The following is a 27,985-nucleotide window of genomic DNA, read 5'->3' as shown; positions in this document are numbered from 1 at the left end:
TTAGATAGGAGGGATACTGGGAAGGCCTGTCCTGGGAGCTGGTATTTAAAGTAAAATCTGAATCAGAAGACAGAGCCAGTGAAGTGAAAAGCCAGGGACAGGACAGACCTTCCAGGAAGAGGGAACAGCAGTGCCCTAGAGCTGGTGTTGGGGAGCTTGTCTGTGTGAGGGCAGAATGAAAGGGTGTGGCTGCAGTGGGGAGCTGAGGGGAAACTCCACCCTAAGAAGGTGGAGGAGTGAGCAGGGCCAGACACCACAGGCTTTGTGGGCTGTGTGTGGAATTTGGATTTTGTTCCAAGGGCAGAGTGCTGCAGAATGGATGTAGAGGAACCTGACTTAGACTGGGGAGCTGCTGAAGGCCTCATGGATGAGGGCCCTGAAATGTGCTTATGATCCATGTTAAGTAAGGAAGACAGCCAGAGAGTGATGTAAACTGTCATTTCCACTGCATAAAAAAATGGACAGGAAACAAAGCCCATAAGCATACATGCAAAAATGTGATAGCGATTACCTCCAGGTGGTAGGATTAGAGATGGTTTTTACTTGTTTTTCTTATGCTTTTCTGCATCACGCCATATAAGAAAAACAATCATGGTGATTTGAGAACTTGAATTTGGATCAGTCACGGCACTTAGTTGCAGACAACAGAATCTACTTTTTCTAGTTTGAGCTAAGAGGGATTTATTTCCATGTGTTTTGACTGAGAGTCCAGGACCGAGCTTGGATATCCCATAGCCAGGAACAACACAACCTGGACCATCACCTAAATCCACCTGACTGTTGCCATAGAAACCCCACTGCCTGTGAGGCTCAAGCCTGGACACTGGAGCCAGTTGCTTTGGGAGGACCAGATGCCTCTCTTCCCTTCCAGCCAGGAGCTCTTTTCTCCACCCTGCTTCTCATCTTTCATGCCCATCTTCTCAGTCTGGGCAGGCCTCTGTCCAGAGGAGCTGAGAACATTCGCAGAACGAGAGCTGCAAGGGCATCTGGGAAAGGTAGATTTCAGTTTTCCAGAGGCTCAAGTCCAGTGATCATGGAAGGGGGGCTGCACACACGGTGAACGGGGCAGTCTGCAGGTTCTACCACAGAAGAGGAACAAGAGCGACAAACACAATCACTTGAGCCTTGGCCGTCTAAGAGCCAGCTGGAGGAAGGATTGGTTATCCACTGTGCTCTCGTGAGGACGGCCAGAGGCTCTCCTTGTCCGGGGAGCTCCTCGGCCACCTGTGAGGCAGTCTGATGCGTGCAGACTTACCCTCCCCAGGAGCAGCCTTCGGCCACTCCCAGCTGCTTTGGCCCTGGGGTAAGAGAGCTGGAGGCAGCTTGAACTGGTTTCTAGGGCTCCCAGGTAAACTGAGCCCTAGCTTCCCACAGTGGTGGATATCATGCGGTGCCATTGTTAACCCCCTTCTCTTTCTTTTCCCACCTCCCTAGCCCCTTTCTCTTCTCACTTCCCAAATTAACTCGTAGCTGAACCCTTATCTCCAGGTCTGCCTCAGGGACAGCCCATGCAAAGGCATTGGGGATCATCCTGTTCCTAGATCTCAGCTTTATCTGCAGGAACCAGAAGGCTCCAGGATGCTCCTGACCATCTGCTTCCTTGCCCATGCTGAGTGCCATCATAATCATGGGCACACATACACGCACATACAGGCACACCCACATACAGTGCACTCCACACATGTACACACATGCACACATGTATGCACAGGCACACATGCACAGGCATCCTCCACCCCAGGGGCTGCCCAGCCCCTCTCACTTTTCTTCCCACATTATTGCTCCTTTGGCCATAGGACGGGCGATGTTATGCCAGGGGCTCCAGGGCATCCTCTGCATGTGCCATCCTTGGTGTAAAAGATGACTTCATTGTGTATTGCTGTTGGAGTGTGGGTTCTGGGCCAGTGCAGTCCTGGCTTCCCACAGCAGACACTTCCTAGAGCCTGCTCAGTGCCAGGCCCCATGCTGGGCTCCAGTGTGTGGAAGGCACCATCTCCTCCAGATGTTCCCTTCCCTGCAGGCCCCCGCAGGTCAGCCTCTGAGCAGCCCTGCAGCAGCCTAATGGCCCAGAGCACGATCGCTTCCTCAAACCACACCTTGGGTAGGTGGTGAGAGAAGCAGCTTTATTCATCAACCTCTCTGTGCCAGGAACATACTTATCTCCTCACCACATTTTAGGGGCCAATTGCTGTCATCCCTAATCCGCAAATGAGGAAACTGGGGCTCATGGAGATTAAGTGACTTTTGAGGCCACCTGGAAGCCAGTAAGGGGTGAAGCTGGAACTGAGACCCAGGAGAGTCTGATGGCTCAGGGTCAGTGCTTGTCCCCTGGCGTCCCAGAATGTGGAGCTCCTGGCGTGGCTGCATGGCTATGCCTCAGCCACATAACAAGCACTGGAGACCCTGCCGTGAACGTGACAAAACCCTTACCCTCATGGCATTTTCGTCCCACTGAGGCAGACAGACCCTAAGAGACATAAGTAGAGAGCTTCACGTGGTCCTGAGTGAAGGCCACAAGACAGAGATCTGGGATAGAGGTGCAGAGGAGGAGCTGTGTGTTAGCTATCAAGTACCATGTGACAAGTGACCTCAAAACGTAGGAGCTGAAGACAGCAAATATCGTTGGTCTTGTGTTCTGTCCTGCTGAACCCATAGTTGGAGTCACCCTAAAGCAGGGGAGTTTCCTGCAGGAGTGCCCCAAATGTTCCCAAGCTGGAGTCAGTTGTTACTCCGAAGAAAGGATCCCTGAACACCTGGGTGACCAGTCCACAGCATTTATTAGGGAACTTAAACACATAGGCCTGTGGTGTCATTGCGATGGACAGAGAGAAAGGAGCTGCCTGCTCAGGCATGTCCGTAAGCGGGGCCCGGTTGCACCCTGTGTTTCTCGGTCAGTGCATAGGGCACCCTGCCTCTCCCTTCTGAGGTAAGAACGCAGGAACAGTGTGGCTAGTGGCTCTGCCTCTGGGGCGCTCATGTGATTGTGGTCGTGATGTTGCCTAGGGCTGCAGCAGCGAGGGGTGGAAAATCTGCTTCTGGGCTCACACACATGGTTGGTGGCAGGGGGCTCAGGTCCTCACCACCTGGGCCACTTCCGGAGGATCTGCTCACAGAACAGGGCACCCTGGGTTGCTTCCCCAGGGTGAGCAACCTAAGATGGCGATGAAGTGAAGAACACACACACACACCACACACACACACACACACACACACGGCCTCTGCTTGCTTTCTTTTCTGTCCTGGTTATGATCAAATGGAAAACAAAAACAAAAAATTAAGAATTTTCAAAAGCTGCTCCTGGGATCACCTCTCCCCATCATCAGGCTTCCTGGGAATTCTCTGGAGGGTCTTCAGCCACCAGGGACTGGTCTGCACCTTGTCCCATGGCCCCCAGGGTCAAGGAGATGCCACAGGTGTCTGTGAGCCATTCCCGTCTCACATCACCACCTCACCTGCTGTCCTGGGGACTGTGTGATCCAAGTTGCTGTGCATCGATGCTGAATTAGAATTGCTGGACAGGGAGACCAAGGTCCTTCTAGAACAAGGGGTTTGCACTCAGGCACCTGGAACACACATTGCTGGGGACTACCTGCCTTCTGTCTCATTTGCTACTGGTGAGCGTGACCAGGCTGGGCAGCACCAAGGGAGGCCGGGTCTGAATCTATGGGCAAGCTTGGTTCAGTGGGAAAGGCATCCCCTGGGGCTTGCTATGCTTATGGGCCGTGCAGCATGTGCTCTGACTTCTGGTCTGGGACGTTACTGAAAAGGCAATGAACAAAAAGACAAATATCTGACTTTGGGTTAAGTATGTTTTTATTTTTCTAGCTCTCTGGCAATAAAATCCAATTTGGGACATCCAGGGATTAGATTCCTGAATGTGTTTGCTCAAAGCCCTTTGCTCCTTAAGACCCAGGAAGCCCAAGCGAGGCTTTAGCCATCAGCTGCGTGTGGTTTAATCCCAAAGTCCCTTTCCTTTGGTGTACAGAGCAGGAAGGGATCGCTGTCAACACCGCATAGTCACAGTCTCCGTGAAAGTTCAAGTGTGCAGTACAATCTGATTGTCCAATTTCTTGACATTCAAGCTTGTCTCCTTTGTAATGTGGTTGTAATTGATTTCTGATACTTGAAAATAGAGCTGGTTCTGGGGAAATACACTGGAAATACCAAGTAGGGGGTGCAGTGAGGCCAGTCACACTGCTCTCATTTATTCATTCATTCATTTAGTTGCTGCCCAGGTCAGAGTTCTGGAACCATAGACCCTCCTCTGGCTTTGCTCTCGACTCCTGGGGTGTATTCAAATCTTGGGAAAACAATTGCAGTCAAGGTGATGGAAACTGGAAGAGGGTGGGAAAGGAACCCTAAGTCTTCCAAGAAGAGTGGATTTTCTGAATACAGTTCCGGGTCAAAAGAACAGCAGCAAGAGACCCTGGAGGATTGGGCCTGGGGATGTCTGCTGAGGCTGGGGAGGGGACGCTGGGAGCAGCTAGGGACGTCAGGGTCCCCGCATCTGCTATCGTCGTGCAGGTCTCCCGGAGCAGAGGGTTCTGGGCTCTAAGCACGTGCTCTTCTCGTTGCAGGTTTGAAGGAGAAAGCTCGCGGAGCGTCAGGTATGTGCTTCATCCACCTCTGTCCATGTGTCCGAATCCCGGTGGTGAGCGGCGCTGATGAAACCATGTGCTTTGATTTCTCCCCGCGGGTCTCCCAGGTCAGACCTCTCCTCCCCTGCTCCCTTTGGCCCTGGCGTGTGCCCCAAAGGCCTGGGCATGATCCGCAGGAGCACGTCTGTTGGCTCTGCATCCTGGAGCAAAAGCCCTGCCCAGCTTCCGTGTGTTTAGAGTGACCTCTGCAGAGGTCACCTTTGTTGGTGGTGGTTCTGCCCTTTCTGGGGCTGGTGATGGCCCAGTGTGCCAAGGCTGTGACCCATCTAGGACCAGAAACTTCTATACCTGACACCCCTGGGGCTGGGTTGGCGGGGCCAGGGCAAGTCTAAGATGCTTGGTGGTGGGCCTGGCTCCAACCAGCCTCTAACAATGCGGGGTGTCTCCACGGCAGGTGTAGTGCCCCTGCCCATCCTCGCCCCACCAACCGAGGGTAGGTGGGGGTGGACATGGAGTGGGCTTTCTGCCAGAGGCTCTGACTGAACCTAGAAGAGGGTCTGGTCTGAGACAGTACCTGGGGTGTCAGTGCCCCAGCCAAGGAGCCTCGGGCCTGGCAGTTCTCAAGGCATGAGCTGGGGGACCAAGAAGGCCATGGGCATGGGAGATGGGTGTCAGCATGGTGAGGCTGGGGATGGGAAGGAGAGGCCAGGAGGCTGTTAAGAATCCATGGACTCCCAGTCCCCTTTGGCAGCAGGTGGACTTCCAGGTCTTAGGGTGGTGGCCTGAGGTGGCTGGTTTGTATTGTGATGTTACAGGCTGGGGAGATGAGATGTCCTGAGTTTGGCCCTGGGGATGCCAGCTGGAGTGGGGTCCTTCAGGTGTCGGCAGAAGAAGAGACAGAGCTGGGGGAGGCTGCATCCCAGGGGGCCTCTTGGGAGGCAGCACAGGAGGTGCCGAATCTTATACTTGGGGCAGTCAGCTATGTGCTTGGAGCAGAGGACATGGGCAGGGAGTTGGGCTCCAGGGAACCAGAGTCCAGGGAGTGAGAGGCAGGGTCTCGCAGGAAGCAGAGACATGCTCAGAAGGGGAACTGGAGAGAGAGAGGGTCCCGGAAGGACTGTGTGCAGGTGTGAAGCCCAAGTGAGGGGACCAGCTGGGGATGGTGCAGCACTTGGGCTGGCAAGAGTGGGAGCTAAAGGGGATAAGAGGGGGGCATGCCAGCGGGGATGGACGGAGAAAGGCTAGGGTCTGGGGATCCGAGGGAGGGGGCAGCAGGCCGTGATTGCAGCCTGAGGTGTGCACCACCGCACAGCCCCACCCTGGAACACAGGGCGGCCCTGAGGAGGAGGGGAGACTGCCCCTAGTGCACAATGGAGAAACCTCCAGAATGTACCATTAAATGAGGAAAGCAGAGTGCGAGAGTACACATCTCACGCTACTTTGGGGTAAGAAAGGTCAGATGGAAGTACGTATATTCTTATCTAATTTGTCAGCAAAAAGAAACAGGAAGGAAACAGATGGCTGTTAAGATGGTCCCTTCAGAGGGAGGGCAAGGGGCAGGGCCTCCAGTGCCTGAACGCCTCCTCAGGGCAGACCTAGGAGTATTCCTGAGGGTTCTGAACCCTGTCAATGTAATACCTGTTCAAACAATTAGTTCAAAACAACAGGATAGGGAGAGGATGGGTTGCCAATCCCTGGGGCTGGCCCTGAGGTGGAAGGGGATTCCCACATGGACTTGAGGGGCTGCAGGCTCAGGAAGGGCTGCCTCTGTGGGCCCCTTTGGGATCTAAGCTTCCCCCAATGCCCCCCAGCTGCCCTTCTCCGTCTGTCTTCCAAGAAGGCAGCTGCTTACCTGAAACCCCCATTCTGTGAAAGTTCATGGTGGGCAGCGGGTCCCTCACAGGGGCGTCCTGAGAGCAGCCTGCTCTCACTGGTGACCTGAGCGGGGGCCAGTGAACATGTAGAGTGAGTGGACCCTCGTGGTGGGGATCCAGTCTGCCCCAGCCCCACCCGGCCCGGCACTCCCTCTGGCAGATCATCAGGAAAGCATTTGCCAGGCAGGCGCTGTGGAACCCAGCCCTGGAGGAGGAGCATGGGAACGACATTTCGGTGGGGGAACAGCATGTGCAGGGATCCCAGGAGCGAGCATGACTGGCGGCCTGGGGAGAACGAGGAATGGCCTCCGTGTCGCAGGGGGACTGACACGCAGAGCCGAGCATATGTTCCAGCTCCGAGCCACATGGCTCCCATCAGGGCGCACAGACAGGAGAAGCCGGGCAAGGAAGAGCGCGGATGGAAGTTCCAGCAGGGAAGGCTGTGTTTAGTTCTTCCAAGGCTGAAGAATCCATCCCAAAAACGCCCTGCTGTGTGGACATCGCAGTAGACAGCATTGCTGAGGCTAAGATGCCGGGGTCAGATGTGACTTGCCGTGGCTTTACCTGCCCTGGCCCGTTGTCCCCATCATGCACAGACTCACGCTTGTAATCCCAGCACTTTGGGAGGCCAAAGCAGGAAGATCATTTGAGGCCAGGAGTCTAAGACCAGCCTGGGCAACATAGCCAGACCCCGTCTCCACCAAAAAAAAAATTAAAAAAATTAAGGACACAGCCCTGAGAGACATCTCCTCCCCACCGGCTCTCACCCTGCCCCAAGGTCCCTGCTTGGTGAGATTCTTATTCTTTAAATTCAAATGATCGGAGTTGCCACCTTTCTGGTTTGCTTTTCTCAGCCTCCGGAGCAGCAGGGAAGTGCTTTTGCATGCAGAAGCCTGTTTGTGAATTCACGCTCACTACTTTTCCCTGAGGCAAAACATTTGCAAGATCAGATATATTCATTTTCCACAAATGAAATGACTCATTTTTTGACCATTTTGCAAATGTAGGACTTTGCTCATTGTTCCCTGGGAGGATGTGTCTGCTTCTGACTCCATCAAGAGGAAGGCTCTGGAGGCCCTCAAATGTGAATCTTCTAATGATTTATTTATGGAAGAGGGACCATAGGAAGAGAAGAGGTTTGTGGAGTTTGGAGTCTGCAAAAATGAAGGACCCGGTGGAGGGTCCAGAGAGAATGTGGATACTGGATTAAAAGTGCCAGGGCTTTCTGCAGGGTGCAGGCATTATCTTTTTTCCCCCCGGCACTCCGTCAAATCCTTGAAATTAACTCAACTATATTCAGTCATAGGAATAAGTTCCATTCAATGAGTTCTCACTATGGGTGGGGCCTCACCTCATCTGCACAACCAACAGCACCTTTTTAAGAGAGTTATTATTGGCCCTTATTTTTTCAGCTCTGGGAAATTAAGGCTGAGCAGTACAAAACAGCTTGCCTAGGATGACGTGGATTTCGAGTGGAAAGGTGGCATGCCATGCATGCACCAAAGCCTTTGCAAGTCAGTGTCGCCTGTGGTGCTTGTTGAAAATACAGATTTCCAGCCCCTATCCCTTTCATGCCTCACTCAGTAGGTCTGGGCAGGGTCTGGGAATCTGCATTTTTTTGAGACGGGGTCTTGTTCTTGTCCAGGCTGGAGTGCAGTGACGCCATCTCGGCTCACTGTAACCTTCACCTCCTGGGTTCAAGCGATTCTCCTGCTTCAGCCTCCCGAGAATCTGGGATTACAGGCGCCTGCCATCAGGCCCAGCTAATTTTTATGTTTTTAGTAGAAACAGTGTTTCACCATGTTGGCCAGGCTGATCTTGAACTTCTGACCTCAAGTAATCTGCTTGCTTCAACCTCCCAAAGTGTTGGGATTACAGGCGTGAGTCACTGCGCCCAGCCTGAATCTACATTTTAAATAAGTGCCCACATGATCTTAACAGGCTGCTGGAACATATGGTCTCTCCAAGGAAACAGAATTTCTCCAAGTATGCCAGTGTCCAGTGGCAGCCACGTACCCTTCATAAGCATGAGCTGACTGAAGTGCAGAAATTTTGCTTCTAACCCTTAGAAGAATTCTTTTTTTTTTTTTTTTTTTTTTTTTTTGAGACTGAGTCCCACTCTGTCACCCAGGCTGGAATGCAGTGGTGTGATCTCAGCTCAATGCTACCTCCGCCTCCTGGGTTCCAGTGAGTCTCGTGCCTCAGCCTCCTGAGTGGCTGGGACTATAGGCGTGTGCCATCATGCTTGGCTAATTTTTGTATTATTAGTAGAGACGGAGTTTTGTCATGTTGCCCAGGCTGGACTTGAACTCCTGGGCTCAAGTGATCTGCCTGCCTCGGCCTCCCAATGTGCTGGGATTACTGCGCCCAGCCCTGACCTTAGAAGCATATTGCATGAGGTGGCCCCATACAGGTCGCCTCCCCGTCAGGACTCTGAACGTTGACAGGCATTTTCCAAAGGCAATAGCAAGGCTGGGACAATGGGGAGAGCCCGAGGACTCTTTTGTTTGGGGATGGTGGGGGAGCTTCTGGAGAAGGTGGGCCTGGTTACCAGCATTGGCTCAGCTGGAACCAAGATGTGTAAGTAAACGTAATTTGTCCAAACAAATTCAGTTTTCTGTCTCCATACCAAGGCAAAACAGCCTTTGTAATTAACTGGGCCTTTTTCCCCCAAACCCAAAATGAGAACACACAGTTTATTTTGTTCACAAGGAGATATGAAAACTGCTGAATGTGGCAGACAAAGCTGGAAGTGTTTGCTGTGCCAGGTAAACAGAACTGAACTCTTTCTCTCAGGAAGGAATGGGAGCAGGCTCCAAATGTGAGAGACGGGCTGGGGCTAGGCCAGAGACCTCTGCCATTGTCCAGCCATGTTTTGGAGGTGCTGGACTGAGGGCTGAGCCGGCGGCCTCTGGAGGCAAGTGGACCTTTCTTAGCACTGTGGAATCAAAAGAGTACAGGCACTTGGGGAAAATAATCTTGAATTCAAATCCTTTCTCTTTTTCTTACCCTCTGTGTCACCATGCAACAGCCACTGAGCTCTGCAAGCCTCAGATTTCACTCATTCAACAGTCTTTATTGAGCATCTGCTGTGTCTTTGTGCTAACTACTAAGGGTGTGAAGACCAATGAGATACAGTTAATTTCTTCCCCATGAAGAAATGGGAGTAAAGACTTTAGCCTGAAGGCCATGGACCAATTAAATGAGGCTGTAGATGGAACAGCACATGCCATGTCACAGTATTCAGTTAACATCCATTTCCTTTCTTCTCCCTCTGCCATAGTCTGTGGAGGGACACGGCTGCTCAGAATCCTGAGGGAGGGTCTGAGGCAAGCCCATGTTTGCATGAGCAGGAGGTGGTGGCCGCTGCTTGGAGAGTGTGCCCTTTTGGCTGTCCTCCTTCCTTCCTTTGCTCCCCTGGGTTTATGATTGAGATTTCTTGGGCATTCTTGACTTTGGTGGCCTTTTACTTTTCCATCTCCTTGAATTTCTGTGCTATATCCTGAGCAATTTCCTGAGGATGGTCTTCTAGTTCACTAGTGCTTTCTTTGGCTGTGTTCATTCTACCGTGTGGCCCATGAATTGTGGGTCCCTGAGACCCTTGAATGGCCTCTGAATGCCCTCAGCCTGCTTCCGGAGGCACTACTGGTCCTTTCTTTACACAGAAAGTAGAAAGATCTCATAGGAACCACATTCAAGTCACTGGGCAAAAACCCATCTGACTGGGTATATTTTGCGTTTTGATTTGTTTTCTGTGAACCTGTGTAGAGAAGTAATAACTGACTGTTTAGAAGATGGCGCAGAGATATTGGTGCAGGGGCAAGGGAGTCAACTAATGGGGAATTAGACTAAATCCCAGAATGCATTTAGTAAGCCTTGTCTAAACATCTGCTTCTATTGCAATCAAATCTTAAAAAGTACTTAGAAGGTGGTGACACAATGTGTATGTGTGCATCTGACCCAGGTCCGGTGTTTGGGAGAGTGAGGACTTTGAAACCAGGGTCTAAGCTGAATGACCTTGGCCAAATGACTCAACTTCCCTGAGCCTCAGTGTCCTCAAGTCAAATGGAAATGAAAACATCTAGCCCCCAGAGTTTTCTTGATCTTGTCCACATCTGACTCTCCATACTCACCTCCATCACTGTGGTCATCACACTCTGGCCTTCTGGTGCCTCGATTCTTCCAAGTTCATTAGTGCCCCAGGGCCTTCGCCTGTGCCATTCCCTCAGGCTGGAACATGCTCCCCCAGGTCTCACCCAAGGTGGGTTCTCCTCAGTCCAATCCCCCTTCAGATTTTAGCTCCTCTTCCCTTATCATCCCACCTCAAGTAACCTACCCAATCTCTGCACATCAGCCTGTTTACTTCTGTCCCTTATCTGCCTGTCCCCACTGGAATGTCAGCAGGAACTTTGTCTTATGCAGTCCTATGCCTCAGTGCTCAGCTATGTGCCCTGACACAGCATGCTATTTTGGTCTCTATACTTGACACTTCCCACATCCAAGGGGAGCACCTCTGGAAGGAGGCCAGAGCTAAATGTGCTAAGCCTGCCTGTCCACATGCCTGGATGCTCCCACTTCTGTCCCTCCGTCATGCACTTCTTTCTCTTTCCTAATTGCCTATCTAGGACTTCCAATACTATGTTGAGCCCAAATGACAAACATGACATCCTTGTCTTGTTCCTGATCTTAGCTAAAAAGCTTTCAGTCTTTCACTGCTGAGTATGATGTTAGTTGTGGATTTTTTTGTATATGGCCTTTATTATGTTGAGGTAGTTTCTTTCCATTCCTATTTTGTTTATTTTATTTTTAAATTTTTTTTTTTTTTTTGAGACGGAGTCTCGCTCTGTCGCCCAGGCTGGAGTGCAGTGCCTAGATCTCAGCTCACTGCAAGCTCTGCCTCCCGGGTTTACGCCATTCTCCTGCCTCAGCCTCCGAGTAGCTGGGATTACAGGCGCCCGCCACCTCGCCCGGCTAGTTTTTTGTATTTTTTAGTAGAGACGGGGTTTCACCGTGTTAGCCAGGATGGTCTCGATCTCCTGACCTCGTGATCCACCCGTCTCGTCCTCCCAAAGTGCTGGGATTACAGGCTTGAGCCACCGCGCCCGGCCAAATTTTTAGGTTTTCCCTCTATTGTTGATTTCTTACTTCATCCCATTGTGGTCCCAGAAGTTACTTTGTAAGCTATTTTCTAAAATCGCTTGAGACTTAAATTGTGGCTTACCCTGTGGTCAATCCTGGAGAAAGTCCACATCCACTGAGGACTCTGCACTCTGTTGAGTGGAGTGTCCTGTTAGATCTAGTTGGTGTCTCGAGTTGCTCAAGTACTCAATTCTGCCTCCTCTGCAACGAGGTTGCTGGTACAACCAAGCTGTCCCTCCAGCATGGGAAGGGAAGTGATTTGTGTCGACTTCCAGGATATTTACTCACAGAGACCCCTCTTTCTGACCGTGTGCCTGTCCTGCTGCTGGAGACTTTAGCACTGAAGCTGCAGCTCCATCCTGGCCCAGGGGGATGAGGGCACCCCCTTTGGGATGACAGGGCCACAAGGGAGAGGAGCTCCCTGGCACTGCCCCACCAGGCCAGCCCTGGAGCATCTGCTTTCACACTGAAATGCCCGAGACACAAACTTCTATTTGCCACTCTCAGGTGGGGCTCTTTGTCTCAGCAGCTGAGCCCTGTCTTACGCAGTACAACAGTCTTGGAGGGCACTTTCCCACATCCTTGCCTGGGGTCAGGCTGGGCCAGGGACCACAGCTGTGTGATTTTCAGCCCTCCCGCCGTAGGTGAGAGCCACACTCAGCTCCCACCCACTGTGCTCTCCAGGCACTTGTGAGGAAATCAAATGCATGAAGGTGGAGACTCCCACTAAAAGCATTATCTTCCAGGGCGCCCCTTGTTCCTCCTCCCAAACTCCTGTTGCCCTGACTCTTCCCCATGCAGACGCTTGTTTGGAAATGTGGTGTGCTGTCTCCTTCCTGGCTCAGGCCTGCAGATTCTAATAAATAACTTGGGAACAGGCTGCCTCACGCGTGATCCAACCTGCTTATTGCTAGAAAGATGAGTTTGGAACTGACAAGTTCCCTGCTAAGCTGACATGTTTAAAAGCTTAATTTGAAAAACCAACCACATTCCCTTTGCAGAATGAAGGCAAAGATGAGGACGTGGTCAAGCCTCAGCCTGAACTCTCACTGTAAGGAGACAGACAGATTTAGAACTTCCCAGGTGTCTGGTCCTGTCCGTATAATTTCTTTTCTTTTTTTTTTTTTTTTGAGACAGAGTCTTGCTCTGTCGCCCAGGCTGGGGTGCAGTGGCCGGATCTCAGCTCACTGCAAGCTCCGCCTCCCGGGTTTAGACCATTCTCCTGCCTCAGCCTCCCGAGTAGCTGGGACTACAGGCCCCCGCCACCTCGCCCGGCTAGTTTTTTGTATTTTTTAGTAGAGACGGGGTTTCACCGTGTTAGCCAGGATGGTCTCGATCTCCTGACCTCGTGATCCACCCGTCTCGGCCTCCCAAAGTGCTGGGATTACAGGCTTGAGCCACCGCGCCCGGCCCCTGTCCGTATAATTTCTTAGTTGCCTTCCAGCCTATGCAGCCTGCAGCTTTGGAGAAAAGGAACTGTAATATGTATTAAAATATTAAAGTTCTTGACCCTGTTGGGAAAAAGTTCATAGTCCATTTGTTCCTCATTTTTCACTCGTAAGTGTCTCTAAAGTGTCTCACCATTCAGGGCTGGTCTAGATGTTATGTATTAAGAGAAAACTTGAGGTGTAATAGGGCACTGCAGGGTGGATTCTTCTCCCTCCTCCCGCTCTGCCTCTAGGACCGGGGTCTGGCAGGACTGTTCCCGGGAGCCTAGGGACTGTTCGTCATCCTTGCCTCACTGAGACCATCAACAGCCTGGATGATTTTTACTTTCACTTTTCATTTTCTATAAACTTTGAAGACAGGTCATGACTGTACCCCTCAGTGATGAGAACCTGTATCATGTAGAAGGCAGGGGTCCCTCTGTGGTATCTGCACCAAGGCGGGGCAACACAGCAGTGCAGAGGGCGGAGGAGCCAGCTTTGTGGCTGGGCCTTGGGGCAGCGGGCAGAGGGGAACACAGGGGTTGGGGGAAGCAGAGCTGCCAGGGCCTGGATCAGGCAGGAGTGGGAGTCTGGGGCTTGCACACGGGGACGGCACCTTCCGGTCTCACCTCCCGTCACATCCTGCAGCTCCTGCCTCAATACAGGAGCCAGATTTCCCAGGGTGCATCACCCTCTGGGCCTTTGACAGGCTGGGTCCTCCCCCAGGGTCACCCTCTTCCCTCCTCCCCAGTTTGCAATGCTCCTCACCCTTCAAGACTGCTCTTCTGGGGAATTTGGTCCTGACCCTGCCTGTTCTCTGTCCCCCCTCTCCCCGCCCCCACGACACACTCACCCTGTCTGTGCTTCCCTCCACTGAGTGGAATGGCCCAGGGATCAGCCCATCTGTGGGGAGGAGGTCTGCTCTTCAGGACGGCTTTCAAATCCAGCGAGCCCAGGCTCCGTCATCTGTGTGGCCTTGGGCAAGCCTGGCCCTTGGGAGCCTGAGTTTCCCACTGTGAATGGGTCGAACAGCAGCCACCTCACAGCCCTACTGTGCTGGATGAGCTGTGCCTTGGGGTGTGGGGGGCCTGCACTTGTCACTGTGAGAGGCTGCAGCTGTCAGTGCTAACCCTGGAATCCCACCCCCAACATGGCAGGTGTGGGGACTGCCTAGACGGAGTAAGCAAGAAGGGGAGGCGAGGGGCTGGTGGTGAGGGGCAGCATTGGAGGATGACAGGGGACGCTGCCTTCCTGAGGACGCTGCCCAGCAGTGGTTGTTCCCAGCTCTTCTCAGTATCCAGGCCTCAGCCATCCCTCCCTTCCCTGCAGCCTTGGCTCCCCTGGAAAGGATACGGGAGGGATTACCCTTTAAGGGGGTCTCGCCAGCCCCTGCTCCAGGGCTGCATTCTCAGCCCCTTTAATCCACCTGGGAGCCAGAGCAGGCTAGCCTGACATGTCCTCATTTCCCAGGTGACAGATGTGACACTCCACAGGCTTGAAGTGAGGACAACAAACTCAGAAGCCTGCAGGGGCCAGGCATGGAGAGGCAGGGACAGGGCCTGGGCCAGGGAGCCCCAGGGACTGTGGTGACCTGGAACCAGGAACTCCAACCAGAGGATGGCTCTGACCCAGCTCCAGAGACTGGTGCTTGAGGGAATGTCACCCAGGAGGCCAAATCTCATTACATACCCAAAACAAAGCAAAACAAAACAAAAACCCATAAACCTGCAATATTTTTTTCTGGTGTCTTTCACTTCTTGTGTTAGAATGAATTCAGAAATTCTAGACTTGGCCTCTGGACCCTCCTTCAAGACTCCTGGTTTAAGATTCATAATTTGATTTGTGGTAGAGTATAGGTGTGCATGGGAAACAGCATGCACAATGGCTCGGAGGCGGGCTGTGCCGGGCATGGGGAGCAGAATGGACGTGACTGAGGGCCCCCAGATTTTACCTTGCCCCCGTACCAGGCCTCCCTCCTTCCTCCCTCTGTGAGGATGGCCATGATGAGTGTCTCTATGGTGCTCTCCTGGGTGAGGAGGAAGGTCCTGTTATCAGCACACTAGTACAGATGCGGACATTGAGGCACACAGAGGAAGTGGCCTACTCAAGGTCATTATTAAAAAGTCACAAACAATAGATGTTGTTGTGGACATGGTGAAAAGGAAGTGCTTATTCACTGCTGGTGGTGTAAGTTAGTACAACCTGTGTAGAAAATAGTATGGAGATTCCTTAAAGAACTAAAAGTAGATCTACCGTTGGATCCAGCAGTCCCACTACTAGGTATCTACCCAAAGGAAAAGAAGTCACTATATCAAAAAGACACCTGTTGGCTGGGCATGGTGGTTCACGCCTATAATGCCAGCACTTTGGCAGGCCAAGGGGGGCAGATCACCTGAGGTCAAGAGTTCAAGATCAGCCTGGCCAACATGGTGAAACCCCATCTCTACTAAAACTACAAAAATTAGCCGGGTGTGGTGGCATGCGCCTGTGGTACCAGCTACTTGGGAAGCTGAGGCAGGAGGATCGCTTGAACCTGGGAGGTGGAGGTTGCAGTGAGCTGAGAGTGTACCACTGCACTCCAGCCTGGGCAAAAGAGTGAGACTCTGTCTCAAAAATAAGACACCTGCATGTATATGTTTATTGCAGCACAATTCACAATTGCAAAAATGTGGAACCAACTTAAGTGCCCATCCACTAATGAGTGGATAAAGAGAATGTGGTATGTCTACACCATAGAATACTACTCAGCCATAAAAAGGAATGACATAATGTCTTTTGCAGCAACTTGGATGAAGCTGGAGGCCATAATTCTAAGTGGAGTAACTCAGGAGTGGAAAACCAAAACTGCCATGTTCTCACTTATAAGTGGGAGCTAAACTATGAGTACATAAAGGCATATGGTGTGATATAATGGACTTCACAGACTCAGAAGAGGGAGGGTGGGAGGGGGGCTGGGAAAAAAAAAAAGTATGTGTCTGGTACAATGTACACTACCCTGGTGACCCCTGCACTGAAGTCTCAGAATTCACCACTATACAATTCATCCACATGACCAAAAACTGCTTGTATACCAAAAGCAATAAAAAATATATTTAAAATAACAACCTTAAAAGGACAGCAGCAGTGATTTGGCATGGGCGAGCCTCATCCCTGGCTGGCCCCTGGACTCTCCTACCATTACCTTCTAACCTGCAGAAGAAGGTGACCATACTCCCAGCTACAGATGAGGAAGTTGAGGTTCTTTTTGCTTTTTGTCACTTGCCAAGTGCTGGAGCTTTGAGGCCCAGAGCTGTGACTTCACAGTGATACTCTGAACCCTGCATTCTGGAGGGCTGGGCTGGCCCTGGGGACTGTTGACTTCCACACCCACGTTTCCTTTATGCAGCCCAGAGCAGGATTGCCACATTGAGGAGGTTATTCTTTTTTTAGCGGGGACAGAGTCTCACTCTGTCACCCAGGCTGGAGTGCTGTGGTGTGATCTTGGCTCACTGCAACCTCCTGTGTTCAAGTGATTCTCGTGCCTCAACCTCTCGAATAGCTGAGATTACAGGCGTCCCCCACCACGCCTGGCTAATTTTTGTATTTTTAGTAGACACGGAGTTTCACCATCTTAGCCAGGCTGGTCTCAAACTCTTGACCTTAAGTGATCCACCTGCCTCGGCCTCACAAAGTACTGGGATTACAGGCATGAGCCACTGCGTCCTGCCCTTGAGTGAGTTATTTTGACCAGCTCAGGCCCAGCCCTTGACTGCAGCTGTCCTTGGTGCTGGACACTTCAGCTGGCTGAGGTTTTATGGTGGTTATCACCACCCGCCCACCGAGCTGTGTGCTGCTGTTCCCTCCTAGCCTGGCTGTGCTAAATTCCTGGCTTCTAAATCAGGACAGAAGGGTGCGGAGGCACCAGAAAAGGAAAGAGACAGAGACTTGGGGTGAACTCTTACAGTGAAGTTGACACGTGAAGGGACAGTATTTATGTCCATGGTGAGACTCAATTTGAAGGTAAGAACTTGGTCCCAGAGAGAAATGAAACAGAGAGGCCAAGGGCTACAAGGCAGTAGGGGAAGGGGCCTACTATTGGGGAGTAAAGTGTAATTTAATAAACCAGTCCACTGCATGCCTGGAATTAGCTAAGCCTGACCTCAGGCACCCCTCAATTCCAGGATGCCATTGTCTGGGATGGGGGACCTTAACTGTGCTGTGCTCTCAGCCATCGGCTCACCCTGGGCTGTGGGGGCCTCACCCATAACACCCCTACCTGAGTGTGCGCCCCATGGACTGAGGTCCCCATGGGGGCAGGGCACTCTTCTGCTTGGCCTGGGAGGCCCCAGGCCTTAATAAGCAACGTGTCTGTGTTCACACATGTGCCTCTCTGCAGGAGTGGGCATCAAGTTGGAAAAAACCCCCTCTTGCCCTCCTGGCGGATGCACAGGCCACCCTGGGGTTTGGCAAATGTCCCGGCTGGGGTGGGGAGGGTGCACCAGTCTGAAGACATAAAGGACCCCATTTGTTTTCATGGGGCCCTACATTGACTAAAGGGATACTGCACTGCCTTGGACCCCTAGAGAGTGAGAGCAAGGACCTCAGAGGCCGGCAGAGGTGGATTCCAGCCTGCTCTGCCCTCCTACCTGTGGGTCCTCCTTCCCCTGTGCTGCAGGACTCTGCACACAGCATCCTGAGGATCCCTGGCCCTCCCACATCCTCAGCAGTCTCTTATTCCTAGACAAGCCACACAGTGGATTGTGAAGACAGAGGCCCTGGGTTTAAATCCCACCCGTATCACCCACCAGCACGTCCTTTGCCCACTTTCGGCCTCTGTTTTCTCCTCTGTGTACTGGAGCAGTCGCCCTCTGCCTGCCTATCTCAGAGGCGAGGCATGCTGTGCATAGCACAATGCTATGGGCTGTTTCAGGGACCCAAGGGGTGCAAGGACCCAAAGGCTGAGCCCAGGGCAGGTGTGACAGGTGGGGCTAAGGGACCAGTTGATTGTATGCATTCTAATAGCCAGTGACCAGAAGCAACCATTTGCAAATCCATTAGCGAAGGTCATGTTTACTCCCTCTTGTTAACATAGTCATCTATTTGCACAGAGCCCTTGCGGTTTATTGGCAACATTATTTCCTGTCACAGACAGCTCTGCTCAGTCTCTAAAATGCAGGGACTGGCCAGATGTGGTGGCTCACACCTGTAATCTCAGCACTTTGGGTGGCCAAGGTGGGAAGATTGCTTGAGGCCAGGAGTTCAAGACCAGCCTGGGCAACATAGCCAGACCCCATTTCTTAAAAAACAAAAAAATTAAATTAGCTGAGTGTAGTGGTACATGCCTGCAGTCCCAACCACTTAGGAGGCTGAGGCAAGAGGATCGCTTGAGCCCAGGAGTTCAACACTGCAGTGAGCAATGATTGCACCACTGCACTCCAGCCTGAGTGACAGATGTTAGTCTCTTGAAAAAGTAAAAATAAAAACAACTAAAATGGGCTGGGCGCAGTGGCTCACGCCTATAATCCCAGCACTTTGGGAGGCCGAGGCGGCGGATCATGGGGTGAGGAGATCGAGACCATCCTAGTTAGTACGGTGAAACCTCGTCTCTACTAAAAATACAAAAAATTAGCCGGGCATGGTGGTGGGCACCTGTAGTCCCAGCTACTCGGGAGGCTGAGGCAGGAGAATGGTGGGAACCCGGGAGGCGGAGCTTACAGTGAGCCGAGATCGCACCACTGCACTCCAGCCTGGGCAACAGAGCGAGACTCTGTCTCAAAAAAAAAAAAAAAAAAAAACAACGAAAAACATAAAGTGCAGGGTCTGCACCCGCCTGGGATTCCCTCCTGCTCATGCACCCATACCATGGCTCTCTGTGACTCACCAACTGCATGTTGCCTGCCTGCTCCACACTAGGACAGAATGTCACCCCAGTCCTACCTAGCATTTCCCCCATGCCTTGTTCCCAATAATCAGGACTCCACCGGGCGCCCAGGTTCACTCTCCAAACCGCACCTTTGCAAGTGCTCCCTCTGCTGGTCTGTTCCTCGCACTTTGGGCCCTCAGCTACCTTGTCCACGCCTCCTCTAGGACAGGGTGTGGTTGGGTGCTCACACAGTGGCCTTTGCCCACCCCACTCCGCCTTCTTCCTGTGGAAGCTCAATTTGGAAAGTCATGGTTGGGCCACGTCGGTCATGATTGTCTCTTTCCCTCCTGCTTGCGACTGGCTGGGGCAAGGGCTTGTGCCAGTTCTGTCAGTGAGACATTAGACGGAGCCTGTGCGGGCTTCTGTGAGGGATTGTCTTTCCTGAAAAGAAAGAAGTGGCCAAAAAGAAGATGCTGCGCTTGCTTCTGGCATGAGTACTGACTGCAGATGTGATGGTTGGAGTGGGGCAGCCACACTGTGATCATGAGGGAGTGACACCAACATTCTGTTAGGGGTGGAGTAGAGAGCCGGGTGGCCCCGGGTCACTGATGACAGTAGTGAGCCACCAGCCAAGCCTGGGACTGCTCACGTCTCTCACATCATCATTGCTAACACACTTTAGATGCCTTTGTGTTCTAAGCTACTCTTCATGGGGCTTTCTGTCACTGCAGGCCAACCTGTTCCTAACTGATACAGCCGTTGAAGCATGGTTACTCATCTTTGCCCTTAACTCATTCCTCAGCAGATGGGGGCTCCCCACCCTTCACACGTGGAAGCCACTCATGGGTGCTGTCTGCCTGACTGGCAGTGCCTTTCTGCCCGTCTGTTTTGGGTCTGTGAACACTCCCGGAACTGGCCGCTGCCTTTTCTTCTCTGAGCCTGCCCACAGTGGGCCTTCAGTACATCTCAGGGACCTCGCCTCAGCCCTGCCATGGTCAGAGTCTCTCGCTGTCAAAAGCCTGTGGATTCGCTGCAGCCTGAGCGCTGCTTCCAGACCTCAGAGGCCTCCCCAGCCTCTTCTGTGGGAAGCCTGTGTTCCTTCTCAGCAGAGCTCCTGTGCTATCAGTCCCGGCCTTTTCATGCCTCCAGGGGCTCGGCTGTGGATTTCTTGTCAGCTCAGTCTCTCCAGTGGCCGCTGTGGGAGCCATGTGATGGAGGAGGGAGTGCGGGAGCTGAGTTTCAGAGGCAGCATAGAAGGGATGCGGTGGGCTCTCTGCACATTCTGAAAAGGCCTCTGGTGTGCCCGGGGGAGTAGGGTCCCTTAAGGCCCAGAGGAAGGAGATGTCCCCAGGGGTTCCCCTGTGAATGGGGATTGTCTGTGTGGTCATATGAGTGTGACTGTTGATGCCATGCCGAGGGACGGAAAGCCAGGACAGGCGTGGGGAGGTGGTGAAGGCAGGACAAGAACGAATGTCCTAGAAAAGACTCGAGCCGCACTCTCCCTGCCTCCCTCCGATGTGGGTGTCTGCCATGAGTCTCATGACAGCTGCGTGGCAGTAACCAAATGTCAGGCGTCCACGGCTGGGTGTGGCCACAGCACGCGGTTTTCTAGGCAGCCAGAGCCTGGGCGTGCAGTCCAGCTGAATGCTTACCGGCCCTGGTCTAGTTCCCTCCATGTCCTGAGCCTCTGTTTTGTCAGCTAAAGAGGGGACAGGGGTTGGTACCTTGACAGGGTTAATTCCCTGAGGATTCATTTGGGTACCGTGAATGGCCCAGCCTGTAGCAGGCCCTCGACAGATACTGCTTGAATTCATGATTTAATTCAAGATTAAAGCCTTGTTTGGAGTCTGTTTTGGAGTCTCACAGTGTCATCCAGGATTCTTCTTGGAAGCTCACCTAAATCCATATTGTTGCAGCTGCAGGGCTCTCCCTTTAGCTAAATGGTAGAAACCCTCTACCGGGACAGAAAACCCAATTCAAAGTGGTGCAGACAACCGAAGCAGGAGAAATGATTCATGCAACTAAAAATCTAAGGGCAGCTGGCGTCAGGCAATGCTGCATCTGGGTGCTCCGTGATGTCACCTGGACTCTCCTCTCTTACTCCCTGGCTCTACTTCCTTCCCTCAGTGTGTCATGCTCAGGTGGACTTTCCCTTCAAAAGTGATGAGATGGCACACACAGCCCTAGCCACCCAACAGAAATGATCCTTCCCTCCCCGCCGATACCAGCACTTGCCCTGACCCTCGCCACCTGATTGGTCACATGCCTAGACCTTAGCCAATCACTGTGGCCATGGAGGTTGGGCTCTGCTGATTGGTCAGGCTGAGGTCATATGGCCACTGTCTCCAGGGGCACTTGGAGCTGCTCCCCTGTTTGGGTGGGAGGTGGTGTGATGGCTGAGAGAGCCAGGATCAGGGACTAGCCTCTGCGTCCTCTGTGCATCACTTCCTGGATGTGTCTGCTTTTGTCCTCCTCCTATGCCTGCTGGCTTCCGTGTAACAGAATTCACAGTGGCATTTTTCCCTCTCTGACCACCTCCTCCCCAGGCCCCATTTCACCTATCCCAGAAAGGAGCGGGACTTCTGTCTGAAGCTAGGATTTTGGATCCCCACCCCCCAGCTTCGAGGCTGCTCCTTCTCCTGGTGCAATCAGTCAACAAACATGCACTGAGTGCCCTTTATGTGCCAGGCTGTCATTAGGTGTGATCCAGGGAGGAGCAGGGCTGATGGGATTCCTGTCCTCCAGGAGCTGACACTCTAGAGGGAGTACACAGACACATCGAAGACCAATTCAGATCAGATGAGTCCAGATGAAGAAAGAGACAGGATGGGATGGAGGGCATCCAGAGGTGTTGAAGGTGGACAGAGAAGGGTGCTGTGAAGAGGCAACATTTGCACAGAGAACAGGAGGAAATGAAGGACCATGTGGCACTTAGGAGAACAGTGTCCCAGGCAGGGACAGCTCATGCACATCTCCTGAGGTGGGAGCCAGCCTGGGGTTCCCAGAGGAGCAGGCAATAGCTGGATGGTAAACATTTCGGGCTTTGTGGGCCATGCGGCCTTCGCCACAACTACTCAGCTCTGTTGTTATTTAAAAACAGCCTTTGACTGCAAGTAAATGAATGGGCCTGAATGTGCTGCAATAACAGTGGACACTGGAGTTACACAGAACTTTCACTTATGATGAAATGGTGTTCTGTTGATGTTTTCAACCATTTAAAAATGTAAAAAGCCTTCTTAGCTCGAGGGCTCTGCAAAAGTGGGCAGCAAACCCTATGTAGCCTACAGGCTATAGTTTGCAGATCTCTGTCCTCGGAGGATTGGAAAGCAGGCTGGTGAGCGAGCTGGGCAGCAGGGAGGAAGGCAGCCAGAGGTGGGTCAGAGAGATCAGCAGGGCTGGGAAGCCATCTCCACTTGTGTGGGATCCAACATCCTTGGGGAAATCACCTCTCTGGAGTTTCAGAGCTGGTGATTATTCTGGGCAGTAGGCATGGCCTGAGGCAGCTTCCAAAGGAAAGGGGCTGTGTCTGAGCATGCATCTGCTGCTTCCACGCCCACCCTGCCTCTCCTGTGCAGCCTGCAGGGAAGCCCTTCCCCTCTCTGGGCTTCTGCTGTGTCATCAGCAAAGTGAGGCCCTGGGGTAAATGTGCTCCCGCAGCCCACTGCGCTCTGACATACTGTGGCATGGTCTTAGAATGCATTTCTCCAGCCATGGAGCTGCACTTCAGCACCACGGACAGAACCACAAGGCACCCATGAAGGCTGTGACCTGAGCTGAATCCAGGATCACTGAACAGTTGTGCATCTCAAACATTTCCTCTTTGTGGCTGACAAGGTCACTCAGACAGGGGAGGATCTGGGCCCTTCTATGGCTATACATGAATCCCAGGCTATAAGTTCCTGTGCAGTTGCCTGCTGCTGCTGAAAATCTCCTTTGGGGTGTTTGTGCATCCTGGCTCTCCCAGCTCTGACAGTCAAGTTTGGGCCTCTGAACGAGAAGCCACAGGAAGGGGAGGAGAAGATGAAGTGATGGTTCCATGGAGCCCATCCATCATCCACCTCCCTGTCCCTCCCCTTTCCTCTCCGTCTTTCTCTATCCTCTTTCTCTGTCGCGTGTGAAATTGGCAGCATTTCCCAGGAAGAACACAGACCCCTGATATGTAGATAGAGGAGGGGAGGGACCCCTCTGAGGGATACCCAGTGAGGAGGCCTTTCTTTTTCTTTTTGGTTGAGTCCAGTTCCTCCTCACTTGAGCATTTGGAGACATGAATGAATTCCCCTGGTTGCCTGCCAGTCATCTGTCAGTCCACTCAGCAGCTCTCTGCCTCATTAATCCATCTTCTCCCTCCCTTACTTAGCTCATGCTTTTTTCCTTTCTATTTTAAGCAAGAAGGGAGGTTTATTAGGAGAACCCAGGGAACACAAGAACAGACACAGATTGGGCACTCTAGACTCACCAGGAGACGGCCCCACGGCTGGCAAGCTGCTGGCACACGGCTGTTGCATTCCTCCTGCCATCCTGGGCTGTACATCTCTCGTCTGCTACCCTGTGCACATCAAGGCTGCCTCCTGTCTTTAAATCCATCAATGCTTCTTTGTTTCCATTGCTCTAATCCTAGTCTAAAGTTGTGTCCTTTATTTTTTCATGGAAAACCAAATTGGCTTCCTCATTTTTCTCCCCAAGTCCATTCACTCCTGCCCAGTTTCAATCTGTTGTTCTCCTCACTAGGATCAGAGTGATTGGTAAGGCATGAAAACGTAGTCAGCGGATTTTCCGTGCTCGTAGGAAATGAACGTCAAACGCTTGACTGTGGAGTGAGCGGGATTACTGCATGCCCTCAGTCCCTTCATTGCGGTGCCCTCCCTGTCAGAGGGTCCGGCAGCCCTGCTCCTTGTTGCCTTCAGGCAAGGCAGAGGGTTGGCTGGTGACAAGTGAGAGGGGCACAGGCGCACACAGTGACACCAGTGCTGGCAGGACACTCCTCCTTTCCTATTGCTGTGACACAGGCAGAGGTCCAGTAGAGCCTGCTCTGTCAGCCTAAGTCCAGACCCAGGGGAGGGTGGGATGCGGAACAGAGCCACGGTGGCATGAAGCAGGGGAGACAGCACCCGCAGGCCAGCCCTGCACCCCAGAGGTCAGCCCTGCAACATGGGGCTCATCTGTCACTCAGCATCGCTCCCTGTGCTGGGGCGCACATGCACTCTCAGCTCTTGCTTATTGCCCCATCTCTGTCTGGGCACTCCTGGCCTTTGGTAGCAACACAAGCTGCCCTCTCCCACATTGATCACTTCTCCATGGGAATCCCTCTCGTTAGGAAGTTCCTTACACCCTCTTGCCCAGTTCACACGCCTCACCCGTGAGATCCCAGCTTATCTGTGAAGTTCTCAGGAAAGGATGGTCTGGCCTGTGTTCAGGGAGCCTCAAATTCACTTTGTTTGTCATCATTTGTCTTTCACTAAACGATGATTTCCATGAAGACAGACACCAGGTATTTAGCTCAGGCTTCTGTGAGTCCCTGCTCCATCGCCACTATGTGCCAGGTGCCCTGCAGAGGGGAGGAGGTGACAGCGTGAATCGGCCATGAGCCCTGCTCGCACAAACTTGTCCCTTGGTAGGGGACTGAGACATGTAAGCAGCAGAATCTGAACCCACTGTGTGTTGAGTAGGTCATGAGGATAAGTGTTGCCAGGCAGAGGGAAGGCAAGGAAGACTGCCCGGAGGAGGGAGTGTCTAAGCGGGTTGGAAGGAGGAATTGGAATCTTCCAGGTGGGGAGCTTGCTGGGGTGTGGTGGGTTGGAGTGGGTAGTTGTAGAGCAAGAAGACAGGCTTGAAAGAGTTGGAGCTCAGGAGCAACTGGGAGCACAGTGAGCCTCCAACACCTTTATTCCTGAGAATCTGAGCAATCTTATTTTTATGTCTTTGCAAATGCAAAGTGGCCTGTGGTGTTTGCCTCTGGGAATTTGTGCATGGTGAGGATAATGGCTGGGTTCTCCAGGCCCTGCCATACAATGGGTGTCCATGGCACACTCTCATCTGGTCCACATGGCCCCAGGTGCATTGCAGTTAGATGCTGGGGCTCTGTTTCCAGGATAAGCATCAGGAGATGCCCTTGTTTCCACTCTGCTCATTTGAGACTTGCCTTAAGGTCCTGTCCTTATTTTCTAAGAAACTCACAGTTCTTTCTAGTAACCAAGACTTCTGAGAACAGAGCCCCAGCTGTCATTTAAAATTTTCATAAAACGAATAAAAGGGATGACAGATGAATCACCGCAAACACCCTGTCACTGGATGTAATGTCTCTAGATATGATCTTGTTATCAAAATAATTGGCAGTAGCAGGATGCGGCCTGCAGGTACCACTGTTTAGTGATTAGGAACTGTGGCCCCTCCGGGGTCTTCTGCCTCAGGGAGGGAAGTGTGTCCACCCAGGAGTGTGGTTTCAAGGACCTGATGGAACATGCTGGATCTTCCTAGCCCTTTGGATTCACCAGGCTGTGCCCTACAATGAGTCTTTTTCTGTCTCTTATATAGAGGAAATTACAGACTCCAAAGGGCAACTTTTCGTTACAAAAATAATCAATAAAGCAATGCAAGTGTCAAAATAGCCTGGCCCACAGGCAAGCCAGGGAGGCAGGCCCAAGGAGGCTCTGCCGTGGGAAGGAGGCAGTGATGCTGGAGAATCACTTAGCCCACGAGGCCCTTGAGTTTCTTGTTGTTAAAATGGCTAGCGAAGTGCTGTCCTCCGCCTACTTCACTGACTTGGGCAAATGGAACCAGCTGAGGATGCTTGGGAAAGCCATTTATTCCATGGGACCCTTGCTGTCACCCCTGAGGCTACTGTCATTCCCATGCTGGTTGTGAGGCAGACACTGAGGGCTCCCGGAACTGCGGGGGCAGAGCCCCAGAGCCTGACTCCAGCCCAGCAGGCCAGTCTCCATCAGAAAGCTGAGCTCTGTGCTATGAACATCTGGAGGGGGCAGTCGCATCCTACCAGAGAGGAAGGTAGCTGGGGCAGGGGCAACAAGGAGGGTTCTTCCCAGCTGGGGCCAGGAGGGGAAGAAAGGTGGCTCACAAGCAGAGGGGGCACACAGCAAGGGCAGGACAGGAGGCCTGACTGCAAAGGGAGTGGAAGGAATACAGTCAGTTCTGCCTGCCCAGCAGAAGCGGGGCGTTTCTGGGGGTGACTGGCTGCACAAACTCATGGAGGCACAGTAGGGCCATTTCCTGTGGTACCCCTGAACTAGAGGGTGATGGTGGGCCCCTGCCTGGCCTCTGTGCTAGTCGAGCTATTTCCAAGTACAGTGAAGCTGCCAGGAACCTGGCAGCATAGGACAACCAGGAGCCTACTCACCCACCGGGTGGGAGTAGGACGTCCTGGACAGAGAGTGGGTGGGCAGCAAGGGGCTGGGCCAGCTGCAGGTGACTGGAGGCTGCAGGGGTGGGTGTTGCAGTCCACATGGGACATCAGGGTCTCTGGCCCAAGTGGGTTCCAAGGCCAGCCACTCCTCTCGGGAGGCACCAAGATACCTAGGATCTGCTTGCGAGGCTTCCAATCCCCCGGGTCCAAAGTGGAGACCCTCTCCACTCGGTAAGTAGGTTCAGTTAGCGTGCCTTGTCTCCTCGACCAGCTGGCAGCCTCCAGTGGCAAGCCGAGGACTCCAAAGCTGCTTGTGTACTTGTGAGAGAGCGAGTGCTGTGCCCATCAGCCAGGGTGTGAGGAAGACAAGACTTGCAGGAGGAGTACCAGCCATTTGTCATCCCCAGTACGATCCCCCCTTGTTTTGCATATGGAGAAACTGAGGCTCACAGGGAGGAGTGCCCTCATCTGGAATCAGGTCTCTGCCTCTGTCTCTGGCCACTGCACAGCCCTCTGGCTTCCAATTGTGACACATTGTTAGAACAGCTGCAAGTGACAGAATTCACACATACTGGGTCTGTCTAGTGGTCAGACACTGTGGACCTCCTCTTTTTTTCTTTGCAGATATCTTCAAATATTTAATGTGTTCTGCATATTATATGTGTGCATTTTATTATTATTATTTAGAGATAGGTCTCCCATGTTGCCAGGCTGGAGTGCAGTGGCTATTCGCAGGTATGATCATAGCTCACTGCAGGTTTGAACTCCTGGGCTCAAGCCATCCTCCCACCTCAGCCTCCTGAGTAGCTGGGACCACAGGCACAGGCCACTGTGCCCCTTCTTTGTGCATTTCAAAGGATAATAAAATAATGATTATCTGTGAGCCTACCATCTAACTCCAGAAGGGGAACATTCCCAGTGATTTGCACCCGTGTGTTTGCGACTTCTCCTACCCGAGATCACCATAACCCGGAATCTTGTGTTTGTCATTCTGTTGCTCACAGGTTACTGCGGATGTTGAGATGATATAGTGTTTCATTTGTTGATGAGTTTTATGGAAATGCTGTACCTTATGCAGCCTTCTAAGATTAGCATTTTCCACCTAACATTGTATTGTTTCTAGTAACCAAGAAACAATGCTGTCCTGTGCAGCCATAGTTTATTTTCGCTGATGTGAAAATAAATTGTGTCAATATTCTACAGTTTATTTTTGCATTCTCCTGTCAGGGCGTGTTTGGGTCATTCTATTTATTTTCTATTATTAACAATGCTGCTGTGAGATTTTCTCATATCTGCTTTGTGTGTTGGCTAAGAGTGGACCTGCAGGATTACAGGTATGTGAATGGTCAACCTAACAAGAAAATGACAAAATGATTTTCTTTTGAGATAGGGTCTCACTCTGTTGCCCAGGCTGGAGTGCAGTGGCAGGATCATGGCTCACTGCAGCCTCCAACTCCTGGGCTAAAGTGATCCTCCAGCCTCAGCCTCCCGAACACAGGGACCACAGGTGTGTGCCACTATGCCCAACTGATTTTTCATTTTGTTTAGAGATGGGTCTCACTATGTTGCCCAGGCTGGTCTTGAGCTCCTGGCGCCAAGCGTTCCTCCTACTTTGGCCTCCCAGAGTGCTGGGATTACAGGCATGAGCCACTGCACCCGGCCCCAAAATTATTTTTAAAGTGGTCCTTCCAGCTTACATTCTCATTGCCAGTACTTCTGTATTCCACCCAATCTACGTGCGCTCAAAC

At 52.2% G+C, this 27,985-nt stretch overlaps 1 protein-coding gene across 3 annotated transcripts in view; it reads left to right on the top strand.

Moving 5' to 3' along the window:
- IQSEC1 (IQ motif and Sec7 domain ArfGEF 1) overlaps window positions 1-27,985 on the top strand; it is a 387,620-nt gene that overhangs the window by 120,445 nt on the left and 239,190 nt on the right. For all 3 annotated transcript variants that reach the window (XM_050781445.1, XM_050781451.1, XM_050781450.1), the window contains exon 2: window positions 4,578-4,607. In XM_050781445.1, the coding sequence (XP_050637402.1) occupies window positions 4,578-4,607 (30 nt within the window). The remainder of the gene's footprint in view (window positions 1-4,577; window positions 4,608-27,985) is intronic.

This window comes from Macaca thibetana, chromosome 2 (assembly GCF_024542745.1).
Source record: "Macaca thibetana thibetana isolate TM-01 chromosome 2, ASM2454274v1, whole genome shotgun sequence".
Lineage (NCBI taxonomy): Eukaryota > Metazoa > Chordata > Mammalia > Primates > Cercopithecidae > Macaca > Macaca thibetana.
This window is presented reverse-complemented; position numbering and strand designations above follow the sequence as displayed.